General features: G+C 36.4%; 1 protein-coding gene across 1 annotated transcript; it reads right to left on the bottom strand.

Moving 5' to 3' along the window:
* Positions 1–5,713: 5,713 nt before the first annotated feature.
* On the bottom strand, positions 5,714–9,597 carry LOC116020252. The gene is made up of 3 exons (XM_031260735.1): positions 9,497–9,597; positions 8,343–8,544; positions 5,714–6,085 (listed from the first exon to the last, which is right to left on the bottom strand). Exons 1-3 carry the CDS (start codon positions 9,595–9,597, stop codon positions 5,714–5,716), a joined length of 675 nt encoding a protein of 224 aa, XP_031116595.1.
* Between the last annotated feature and the right edge of the window lie 3,510 nt (positions 9,598–13,107).

The raw sequence follows: 13,107 nt of genomic DNA, 5'->3' as shown, positions 1-13,107 counted from the left end.
TTTTTCCTGTTTCTTTTCCTTGGTGCCTTCCATCCCAGAGTCTCTCTATGAAAAGTTTCTTATTGCGGGATAATAATAATAATAAAACAAAAAATAATAATAATAAAACAAAACATCACCATCATCTTTATCAACACCCATTTCCTTTTGTTTTTCTTTTCCTTTTCTTTTCTTTCTTCTTCCATTCTTCTTTCTTCCTTTTATTATCTTTCTTCTTTCCTCCTTAATAATAATAATAATAATAATAATAATAATAATAAGAAAAAGAAGAAAACATTACCTATCATTTCATCATCTTCTTCTTCGACCAGCGGGGAGATAGAGAGATAACCGGAGGAGGAGAACTCGCCGGGGGAGGAAGAACTTGCCACCGTCGCAGATCCGCCGCCGTCGTTGTTCGCCTCTCATCTGCGAAGGAGAGGAGAGTTCAGAGTATATACTATTTAAAAAAAAATACATATGCTACAAAAACAACCAAAACCATTGTGGCATATATATATAATAATAATAATAATATGTAATAATAATTGATTGCTAAATTTATGAAAATATATATGGTTAACTAATATAATCAATAATTTACCCAAAATAATTGTCCAATTTACCTTATAATCAATAAATAAATTAATAAATAATCAATAAATTTATTAATTAATAAAATCAATATTTTGACTAAAATGCCCTTAAGTTTGGGCGGGAAAGTTTGAGAGGAGAATAATACTTTTATATATAATATAGATAGATAGATTATATATATATATATATATATATATATATATATATATAATTATATATATTAAATTGAAGAATGAATAATAAAAGATTGATGATTCTCTTTGTATTATGGTTTTTCTCTTTAACTCTACCCTGTCTATTATTTCCTTGCAATCAGAATGATACTACAATTCCCACGAGGATACACGCGCCTAGTTTCACAACATGTTATTAGCGTAAGGTGAATGCTACAGTTTTCTTAAACCTTAATTATTTATCTATATCCTGATTTTGCCACTGTGTTTGCCTGTATTTTTCCATGTGCTCTAGTTTTGCAATGATGAATTTGTACTGCAAATGTTTATGTGCACTGCCTGTCTCTTCTAATCTACCGCCGCTAGTATTATATTATATTGCTTCATTTAAGTTGCCATCGATAATAACATATTAGAGTTAATTTCACTCAATATCCCTTACTTTTCGTGGCAATTCCAAATTTAATTTCAGACTATCTTTTTTATCATTTAACATCCCAAACTATTATTTTTTACACTTTTAGCCATTCTCATGTGGAATTAACTCTAATATATTATATTATGTCTTGTATAGTTGTATTGCAGTTGTAATCTACCTCTAATCTGCTGATGTGTGTGTGCTCTTATTTATTTAGAGCTCTATATTTATGGTGAGCGGTGATTTTTCCTTGTTCTGTGCAGAATTAATTTTGTGTTTCAAGCAGTGGCGGACCCAGAAAACTTTCTTAGTGGGGGCGAAAAATAAACTAACTATATATTTTGAAAAAAAAAAAGAAAAACAAAACACTTAGAGATCGAGTCATAAATATTGTTAACTAGAGATGAAAAAATCAAAATACATCAAGATAACAAAATATTTTAAACAAAATATAAAACATATGGAGTAATTAAGTAGATAAAATAGTTTGAATAGAAAGCACATTATAAATCACTCATCTGACTATTAATATTAAAAAAAAAAGGGAAAAGAAGAAGTCATAATGTAACAAATAAAAAATCCAATTAGAACTCTCACTATTAATATTAAAAAATGATAAAAACAAAATTTCACTCATCTCACTATTAATATTAAGAAATGAAAAAAAAACCCACAATATTATAAACAAAAAATTCAATGCATTGATACTAAACAATTTAAAAACAAAATTCAATTGCTAATGGAAGGGTTGGAACAATAGACCATATAACCATTTCATTCCAGTGAAGCCTTACCACCTAAGCTAATTAAACTTTGTTTAAATATTGATTTACTTAGTATATATACTATACATATGGGGTGGGGGAGGGGGGCAGCTGCCCCACTGCCCCATGCTGGATCCGCCGGTGGTTTCAAGTATGTTTTGCCTGCTAGAATCCGTTCATCCTGTTAAATATCGTTGCCACTTTAATCGCATGATAAATTGATAATAATGAATCGATGGAAATAATGAACTGGTATAAAGATGAACAAGGTTTATACACATTTATATTCGTTATGCATCAGAAGCATTAACGAATATGGAAAAACGAGAAGACGATAATAATGACAGGAGATTGCTTTTTATGTGTAGTGTAATTTTGCTAGTATTATTGTCCCCACGGATTGAATCCGGATATGAATACGGAGAGGCAATAAAAATGATTACAATAAATGAACAAATGAATAAACCAAAAATTATCTTAGCTGAGTGTGATTAGATGTGCTTGAATTTCATAGATTAATTGAATTCGTCATCTTATAAGACCTCACGTATTTATGCACCTACATATTAAAGTTTCATTATTATACTACCTGAAAATATGTTTGATGATATGATAAGTGTCAACGGTATATCATTTATAGGGGTCAAATTGAGGTTATGTTGTGCATAATTAAAGTGTTTTGTGCTTTGTTGATGTGTTAATTATTGGTTATAAATTGCATAATTGTAGCACATAGACTTATATAGTGAGTACATTTTGTGTTTTCTAGGATTTTGGGGTTGAATTGTGAACATTTGGACATGATTTGAGGCCTAATTGAAAGATTTAATTTCTTACAGGAGGACGTTGTACGAGCGTGCAAGTCAAGTGGGTGGGATTGGCAGAAAGTTGCATGACTACTTGCACAAGCATGAGAGCAAAAGTTGTGAGATTGACAGAAAGTTGCAACCGGAGATCCATGCGTGTAAGTGTGCGTGAAACATTTGGCAGAAAGATGCATGAGGAGTTTCACAAGCACCAAGGTTTTTCCTGGAAGGATGCACGAGCATGCAAGCGCTTGTGCATGGGAAGAGCAGAGTATTTAAGGAAGTTTAAGGAGTTGAATTTGTAACTTTAGACTTAGATTTCACTTTCACTTCTAGCTACAACTCTTGATTTTACTTCAATTCTAGAGAGAGAAAGTTTCTAGGGTCTCAAGCAAATTGACAACTTGACTTGGATCTTGGAGCTCAACTCTTGATTGATTGAAGAAACTTGATAGTTTAGAGCAATTTGTGATTGAGCTAAGTATTCTCCTGCAATTTCTCATTCTTTTACTCCATAATTCCATCTCTTACTATCTCAATTGAGATTGTGATTAGTTAAGATCATGTGTTGCTAGAATCTTTTAGAGAATTAAATTAGAACTTACTTGCTATGGTGCTTGTGTGGTTATAATTACATTTTGGAAGTGAATACCTGTTGATTGATTTGGATTATATTCATGATGGAAGTGGATTTTTGTATGTACTCCTATGTGGTTAGGGCCCAACCATGTACGAGGACTAGGAGTAGTATAGTTTCCAAGGAATTGAAACTATACTAGAGCCTCTTCTATCTACTTGCGTTTTCTACCTTTGCTCCGAAAGGAGGAAGCTCGGAAGAAGATGTCGGCAAGGTGTTTGATAAATTGTCTCAAGCTAGTAACATTGTCCCACTTGGGTGAAATTCTATTACTTGATAGGTCAAGGAGACCGTAAGGCATTGTTCTTGGCAAATGTCTTCCTTGAATCGCTATTAGCACATATATTACTCTTCTTACCCAGGACACTATATGACACCTATGCAAAGAAGGACTAATCCAAGTCCAATTTCCATCTCATTGATTTCTTTAGTTGATTGTTTACTCCCTGCTCTCTAGTTTACTTGACACTTGTTCTCTATTGCTTTCTTGGTACTTGTGATTCTATGGCTTTTGCACATGATTGTACCTAGCTTCTTGTAGGTTATTGTATGTTCCCTTGTACTCAACCGCACATTATTCAATTCAAGTTGTCATCCTTGAGATACGACATCCTGTGGAATCTTCATTCTTTACTTGCTTTCCATCACCCGCATACTACATTTGATGGGCAATTTTATAATGTCCTCACAATTGCATGAATAATCAATTGTAGTATAGCGTGCAAAGTAAGGATTGACCCACATGAAATTGATAAAACGCAAAAAGAAACTAAACTTAAGAAATAATTAAATGAAAGGCTTTAAAATACTCGAAGTGTTAACGGAAGGTGAGCTTTGGGCGTTATATGTTGGTCTCAAATGGGTTTGGACTGCCGAGAAAAAGAAAATTCATATTTTCAGTGACTCCCAAAACGTGGTAGATTGGCTCACTAAAGGCCCTGAGCCAATTGGACCTTGCGGCAATCTTGTTCATGTTTGCAAGGAGTGGCTAAACAAGGATTGGCAAGTTAAAATCAATCACACTCCCCGGGCGCTTAATGGCGTGGCGGATTGGTTGGCCAAATGTGCATCCCGTAGAAATTGTGATTGGATTGAGTTTCATGTGCCACCAGTGGAGATTAGAGACATGCTTGATTCAGATAGCACGTGGATGATACCCCCTAGGGGGTAGTTACTTGTTCGTTTTCGGGGTCTCCCCCTCCCTCCTTCCCAAAAAAAAAAAAGTAAAAAACTAAATCAATCGCTATGTAGAAAATCAAGAAAAAGAAAAGAATGTTGTATTGCAGGTTTGCTTATAGTTGCAGGTTTGCTTATAGGCCTTATAGCTCTTGAGCTTGATGAACGTGAAGAACATGAAAAATAAAGAGATAAAGATATGTGAAAGATCAGAAAATGTATTCTCTCATTCATATTGATCTTTAGTACAATAGTACAGTATATATAGGATGAAATGTAATAATTACAATAAATACCAAAAACCGTTACGTCCGTTACATCAGTTACAAATATAAATGTCCATAAATAGTGGCTTTATAACACTCCCCCTTGGACATTATTTTACCATAATCATGCATCGTTAAAAGCTCGCTAGAAAAACCCTATGGGAAAAGCCTACTCGACAAAAGAGTACATGATATATGAATGATCATTGTTGCATTGGTTGCCTCATTAAAAACCTTACACTAAGAAAAATCCAGTGGGAAAATAACTTAGTTAAGGAAAAAAGAGTACAACCATAAACCTTCTGGGTTCAATCTTCAGGATTGTAAGGGTTGTCGATCTTCTGGACCGATAACTCATGTGCATCAAGATGTCGTTGCTCCCCTTGAAGAAAACAACCTTCCTAACCTATGCGTACCAATTTTATGAATATATTTCTCAAATGTAGATGTAGGTAAGGACTTAGTGAACAAATCTGCTAGATTGTCACTAGAACGAATTTTCTAGACAAGTATTTTACCTCTCTTTTGGAGTTCATGAGGGTAAACGAATTTTGGTGAAATATGCTTTGTAAGATTTCCTTTAACATATCCATTGCTCATCTGTGCAACACATGTTGCATTGTCCTCATATAGAATAGTGGGGGTATCATCTATACTTGATAATCCACACGAATTATGGATATGATGTAATAATGACCTCAACCATATACATTCTCGAGAAGCCTCATACAGAGCAATGATCTCTGAATGATTAGATGAGGTAGCTAATATTGTCTATTTAACATATCTCCATGAGATAGCGGTACCTCCACTAAGGAAAACATATCCAGTCTGGGATATGGCGTTATGAGGATCAAATATATAGCTAGCATCCGAGTAACCCACTAGTGGGGCATCTTAGTTTTTCTCAAAGAAAAGACCAAGATCTTTAGTGCCTTGAAGATCTATGAGGATATGTTTTACGTCATTCCAATGTCTTCTGGTTGGAGTAGCACTAAATCGAGCCAATAGGTTTACTAAAAAGGCAATATCGAGCCTAGTGCAGTTGGCAAGGTAGAAAAGTGCCCCGATAGCACTTAGGTAAGAGACTTCTGGTCCCAAAATATCCTCGTCATCTTCTTTTGGTCTATATGCGTCTTTATCCACTTCTAGGGATGTGACCACCATTGGAGTACTAAGTGGATGAGACTTATCCATGTAAAATCTTTCTAATAATTTTGTTACATATTTAAACTGGTGTACAAAAATTCCTTTAGGGAGATGCTTGATCTGCAAACCAAGACAGAACTTGGTTTTACCCAATTCTTTCATTTCAAATGCTTTTTTCAAGCATAAGCATGCTTCTATAACATCCTTCTATGACCCAATAATGTTTATGTCGTCTACATAGATAGATATTATACAGAAACCATAAGTTGATTTCTTAATGAAAATATAAGGGCTAATATCGTTATTCACATATCCTTGTTTTAAGAGAAATTCACTCAGGCGACAAAATCACATTCTTCTAGATTGTTTTAGACCATATAATGATCTTTGTAATTTGACACTATACATGTTTCGGTCTTGCTTACCCTTCCATAAGGGGTTTTGGATACCTTCGGGTACTTTTATGTATATATCAACCGTCTAGTGACACATATAAGTAGGCGGTCACTATGTCCATTAACTGCATATCTGAATTCTTTTTTGTTGCCAGTGATATTAAGTAGTGGAATGAAGTGCCATCAATAATAAATTTGCTCAAAATCAATACCGGATCTCTGAGAAAACCCTTGAGCCACCAATCTCGTTTTATATCTGACCACCTCATTATTTTCATTCCTCTTTCGTACAAACACCCATTTGGATCCTACTGGGATCACACCCTTCGGGGTAAGTACGGGAGGACCAAAAACTTTTCTTTTACTAAATGAGGTAAGTTCTGCCTCAATTCCCTTTTTCCATTTTGGCCAATCAGAGCACTTCCGACACTCTGCTATCGATTTTGGTTCTAGATCCAGATTATCATAAGAAATATTAAGGGCAATGGCATAGGCAAAATGGTTGTCGATGACTGTTATATTTCTATTGTAATTTTCTCCTGTTCAGTGTTGCAAAAATCCCGCCTAGGCGCTGACTAATCCCCACCTAGGCGCTAGGCGCCGGTCGACCACCTAGCGTATCACCTAAAATGGTGGTCTAGACGGCTGGCCAGCTAAGCGACCACCTAGGCCGCCTAAGCACCGCCTAAGCCGCTTAGGCACTGACCGCCTAGACCTCCTAGGCACCGACTAAACCGCATAGTCTGTCAATAAACTATTATTTTTTTTAATGAGTTATTTCTCTCAAAACAACATCATTTTGAGGGAAATAACTCTAAATTGTACAAACTATAGATATTTTTTAGTTTAATATTTAATATTTTAATATTAGCTATTAAAGTATTATATAATTTATAATTATTAGTCTTTAAAAAATTAAAATACTTAAACAAATTTTTTTAAAAAAAAAAAAAAAAAAAATACACGGGCGCCTAGGCGCCGATTAATCCCTTCATTAGCATTGATTAATCCCCGCCTAGGCGTCCTAGGCGCGCTAAGCGCTCCCCGAGCGCCCGATGAGCGCCTAGGGATTTTTTCAACCATGCATGTTTCTACAAAATGTATGGCAATTTCTATATCTACATCAATTAAGTATTTATCATTTATCAATATATTTTGATAGAGACGTTCCGCATCCCTAGTATCATTTTTAGTTAAAGCATGCGTATTTTTACTGGGTTCTCCGTTTTTAAGACGACCATCTTCCAGATGGATAATAATTGATTTATGGAGTGACTGTGATTGTTTATTGATTTTTGTTTTCCGCGGAATAGACCTTTTGCACCAATTGGCCTTCCTCACTTCCGGAGATGGGGAGGATTAGTGCTAATACTTGGTCCTTTGGGGACAATTACTCTTGACGGACCATTTTCTGCAGGGATATGGGACCTAGTCAGTCCTTTATAATCAGTGAATGTATCTGGCAGGTTTGTTGCTAACTTTTGCAAGTTTATTATTTTATGAAACTTCTAGTTCAATCTGACTAGTACGTGGATCAAGGTATTGAAGACCTTTCACTTCCCATGAAATTTCTTTGCATTCTTTTAAATATGGATTTGTACCCTTGCCCCCCTAATGCCAGGAAATGATCCTCATGAAAAATGCAGTAAGCAAATCGTGTAGTAAACTAATCTACTATTATGGGCTCGAGGTATTTTATGATAGAGGGGGATTCATATCCAACACAAATACCTAACCGACATTGTGGGCCCATCGAAGTATGATGTGGAGGTGGTATAGGTACATAGACTGCACAACCAAAGAAACGTAAGTGGGAAATATCTGGCTCAGTCCCACGTACAAGTTGGAGGGGAGTAATTATGATATGCAGTAGGCCAGAGTTGTATCAATGCAGCAACATGTAAAATAGGATGTCCCCAATATGCTACTGGCAAACTGGACCTTTGTAATAATGGTCTAGCAATTAATTTAACGCATTTTACCAATGATTCAGGTAAACCATTTGGTTTAATGCCTAATGCCATATAATAGTCATCAAAGGCCGACGACGTGAACTCACTAGCATTATCCATTCTTACAGATTTAATAGGATAATCGGGAAACTGTGCATTCAATTCAATGATCTTGGCAATAAATTTGGCAAATGCCTTGTTTCTAGTGGACAATAGGCTCATATGTATCCATCTAGTGGAAGCATCTATAAGGACCATGAAATATCGGAATGGTCTAGAAGAGGGATGAATGGGTTCGCAAATATCGCTTTTTATCCTTTGAAGAAAGACAGGCGGTTCAAGATCAACTTTAGAACGTGAAGGACGCGTAATAAATTTACCTTTCGCACAAGCCACACATATATACTCTTCGGGCGAAAGGATAGAGATTTTAAAGAGGTCATGTCCAGTCGAGTTCGAGATGATCCGGCCAATCATGGTTTGCCCTGGGTGACCTAAACAGTCATGCCATAAACCAAAAGTTTGTGACTTTTTGAATTTTATGGCTAGTGCAACACACGAAGCTTTAGGTCGAATGTAGGAGTATTATAGTCCTGAAGAAAAGGAAGGAAGTTCTTCAACTTCCTATTTTTCCCCATTGATAACTTGGGTCAGTATAAGGTACTCCGTACCATCAACGGTTTTGGTTTCTACATGGAAACCATTTGACTTGATGTCTTTAAAACTTAGTAGAGTTATTTTAGATTGAGGGTACAAAAGGGCATTGTCGATAGTTAACTTTGTACCATTAGGAAGAATAAGTGAAGCTATACTGGAGCCCACAATTAGCGAATTTTATCATTCGCTATGGTTGAGAGGTTGTTTGCGTGTTCTTTAAATGTTTGGAAAAAACTTCTATCTATCAAAACAATGTGTGTGGTAGCACTGTCGACCAAGCATAAACCAGAAACATCCCCCATCTCTCTAAAGATAAACGAGTAATTAGCGGGATGGAGAAAATGGATGAAAGGATAATTTTATTCATAACAAAGGTTTATTTAAAAGACATAGAAGATTCATTCAATCATGCACGCAGGCATTTGAAAATTATGAAAGAAAATGTCGAGGCCAATCAACGATGTTACATCAAAAGAATAGAGAGAAAAATAGATCATTCTTGGTCCCTAAAATCCTCAAGCTCATACTTCAAGAAGCCATCATCGTCAGCATTGACAAGTTCATTTGCTTCTGGTAACGCAACATTGTGGGATTCATTTTTGGGTTGCTCTTTGTCTTTCTTCATCATTCTCTGATATTCTTCGACCAAGTGCTTTGGGGTGCGACACGTACGAGACCAGTGGCCTTTGCACCCACATTTATAGCAGACTTGGTTTTGACCAGAATTATTGTTGGATGAACTTGGTCATCCTTATCGAGCTTGATCATTCGACTGCCTTTACTGGTTACGGGAGTTATTATTGTTGCCTCCATTCCTGCCACCACATTTTTGACCCCTTCTACCACCTCTTCCCCGTCCTCTACCTCGCCTCCCCCTAGTATTGCTCGATTGGGCAATGTGTTGTGCTTTGGGCATTGGTGCAGAGCCAGCTGGGCTTGCATTATGATTTGGCATCAACAGGTGATTGTGCTTCTATGCTACTAGGAGGGCAATGATCAACTCGGCATGCTGGTTATAATTTTTGGCCCTGTACTACTGTTAGTGTACAAGGTTACTAGCATGGAAGGTGTATAAAGTTTTTTCAATCAAATCTTTGTCGGAAACCTCTTGTTTACAGCGTTTAAGCTGAGACACAATTTTATGTAATGCTGAATTATATTTAATTACAAACTTATAGTCTTGGAACCTCAAATTCAGCCAGTCATATTGTGCTTGGGGGAGGACAAGCGATGTCGGTTGATCAAAGCAGTCTTTGAGCGATTTCCATAAAATGTGGGGGTATATTTCTGTAAGGTATCCATTTTTAAGATCATGATTAAGATGGTGACGGAGGAAGATCAATGCATTGGCCTTCTGGACCGCATCACATGTGAAGTCAGCAACAATAGCATCTTGTAGCTCAGTTGAGGTGAGATAGATTTCAACATCAAGAGCCCAAGTGAGGTAGTTGTTCTCGTCTAGGGCTAATTCGGTAAATTCACATTTTGTAAGGGCAACCATGATCTACAAGAAAGATTAGGAATATTTTATTATTCCACAGGCGACCTTGTAATTTAATTTGGGAGAAAGAATATGCCCAAATTAATGAATTTATAAGGGCTAAAGAAAGAAAATAAGCCCGAATTATTGAATTTATAAGGGGTAAGAAAAAAAATAGGCACAAAAGATTGCACTATATTCATTTAGCCAACTAAGGAAATTTCTAACCTCAGGCCCAAGACTTGAACCTGCACTACCTATATCTAGGCCAAACCCGGCCCAAGCAAAAGATAAACATAAGATGGATGAGAGAAACAACCTAGTAGCCAACAAAGAAATAAAATAAGCGATATAGCCAGAGAAGAAATCGCGCAGCCAAGAAATAAAATACGCGAGAGAAACGTCGCGAAGAACCGCCGACTATCACGCCCACCGCGGTAGAGCCGTCTCGAGGTTATCGCACATGTCGCCTACTGTCTCAGCGCCGCCATCATCAATCGCACAAGATCGGGATAAAATGCAGATTGGAAGAAATCCACGCCGATCCAGGTATGAAGTTCGAAAAAAAATATTTTCGAATTTAGTTGTGATAAAAAAATTGAATTTGTTTGTAGTTTGAGAAAAACAAGATCTGTGTATTTCAATTTTTTTAAAACCAGAGGTATATTTATATGTAATATGAAAAACAATTTTTGAAAAACATATACATAGTTCTGAATAATATCTTCTCATATTCAAAAACCAAAGGCGAAGTCCCATCTGGGAGCCTAGCCGATCATGAGAGATTTCATTACTGGGCTTAGGGAGAATGAGTAAACTCCATCAGTGTTGGTGGTACTATAACTAGCTGGAGAAGTTGTAGCTAGTCCAACCTGAAGCGCTTAAGTTGAAGCTTGTTAGGGTACCAACTGCGAGTGAAGGTCAAACATCGCGTCTTCGGGATTTTCTTCCTCACCAATATTGGGTTGAGGAGACATAACGGGGACTCGGGCCGAGCTCGTGACTCCTAGTGTCGATCCCCACAGACGGCAACAAAATGATGTGGTAAATTCCACCAAGTATTTGTATTCGTATGTAGTCAGGTAATGAGTATTTGGATGCAGTAATGTAAGTTATAATATAATATATTTAAGTGAGCTTGGGAATAAGGATCTTGAGGTCGGAGGGTCTTGAGCTCATAGTAGTAGCGTGAGAATGGCTGAAAGGTCCTCTATTCATGCGTCTCGCGAGGTATTTATAGGGAGTTGGAGGGAACACATGTCGAGAGGCCGACATGTATGCCACGTGCCCTGCATGCACTCGGTAGTCCAGCTGGCTAAGGAGAAACATGCACGTGTAAGAAGATATCTGACTAGCTATTGTTTATTGGGATCAGTTTGGACACCAAGTATACGTGCCTGGGGTCCCCAACTAGCAGGTAGGTCGGAACCGAGCACAGAAAAATTAGGGTAACAGCTCATCAAGCCATAGGCTTACTAAACCTTCAGGTCGGGTCAACCAAGCGCTGCACCAAGGGTGGTTCTGGTCATGAAATGGCCTAAGCCTCAATGCGATTCGTATCTGACCAGGTCTAGGGTACAAGAATGGTTATAGATTAGGGTATACTCCATATCAATAGTAATTAGGCTAGGATTTTTAATTGTATTAATTAATGTTGATGAAAAATCTTTTCCATGATAGTAAGAGTTTTAATCATAGTAGGAATGAAACCAAAAATAATGTATTCAGAATTGCAAAACGTACAGTTATATCACGAAGGAGAAAATAATGGAGATGAATAATTTGGCTCTTTGATACCTGCATCAACAAAAAAGATCGTCAGCTTTTAGGTGTAAGTTTGTTGGAAAATCCAAAAACTAGGTGATGGACAATTTCATTATCCTCGCAAGTGCACGAATCAATTGTAATATAGTGTGCAAAGCAAGGGTCGAACCCACTAGGAATTGATACAATGCAATTTAATAACTTGAAATTTAAATAATTAACATAACAATTTAAGGTGTTCAAAACTAAGTGTAAATAATAATAAACTTAACCAAATAAAATTGCAGATATAAAATAAAGCAGGAAAGACAATTGAATTAACCACGAAACAAACTAGCGACTAAGAAAAGAATAAAGACTAGGAACATGAATCAATAACCATTACTTATTTTGCAGATTAGTTTAACTTTGCCAACCAATTAAACGTTCGTTCTAACTGTTATATGACTACTCTGTATGGCGTCTAGAGTTAATCGCATGCTTCAACCATTCGTGTACGTAAGATACTTATTCATACGGTTAAAACCCATTTAGCCTAAAAGAACCATGGAATACCGGGATTGTGAACCAAAATAAACAATTCAATAAGACAACCAAATTATTTATCCATTTTATCCTACAAGCTTGGAATTAAAAGGTATGGTATTTACTCAATTAATTTCCTATATAGATTACTTATGCTAGAATTGGCCAGATTTAAACACAACTAATCTAAACACAAAGTATAGAATAAAACACAATTGATTGGCAAATTAAACGTATGTCATCGCAAACACTTCATGATAATATCATCATGTTCCCAAAACAAACTTTAGCATGCCATTGAAAGATAAAAATCAATCCACTCTTGGTGCATATTAGCCCTTCATTAAAGAACAAACTGCTTAACTCTGG

Source organism: Ipomoea triloba, chromosome 5 (genome assembly GCF_003576645.1).
Source record: "Ipomoea triloba cultivar NCNSP0323 chromosome 5, ASM357664v1".
Lineage (NCBI taxonomy): Eukaryota > Viridiplantae > Streptophyta > Magnoliopsida > Solanales > Convolvulaceae > Ipomoea > Ipomoea triloba.
The sequence above is the reverse complement of the archived record's forward strand: the minus strand, read 5'-3'. Positions and strand labels throughout refer to the sequence as shown.

Bases quoted from the DNA above. Each gene is read 5' to 3' on its own strand.
- LOC116020252 (XM_031260735.1), bottom strand. From the start codon at position 9,597: ATGATGAAGAAAGACAAAGAGCAACCCAAAAATGAATCCCACAATGTT. The intron at 8,545-9,496 runs GTATGAGCTTGA...TGCTTCCACTAG, and splicing joins GACGATGATGGCTTCTTGAA to ATGGATACATATGAGCCTAT. The intron at 6,086-8,342 runs GTAAAATGCGTT...CTTGGTTTGCAG, and splicing joins ATGGTTTACCTGAATCATTG to ATCAAGCATCTCCCTAAAGG.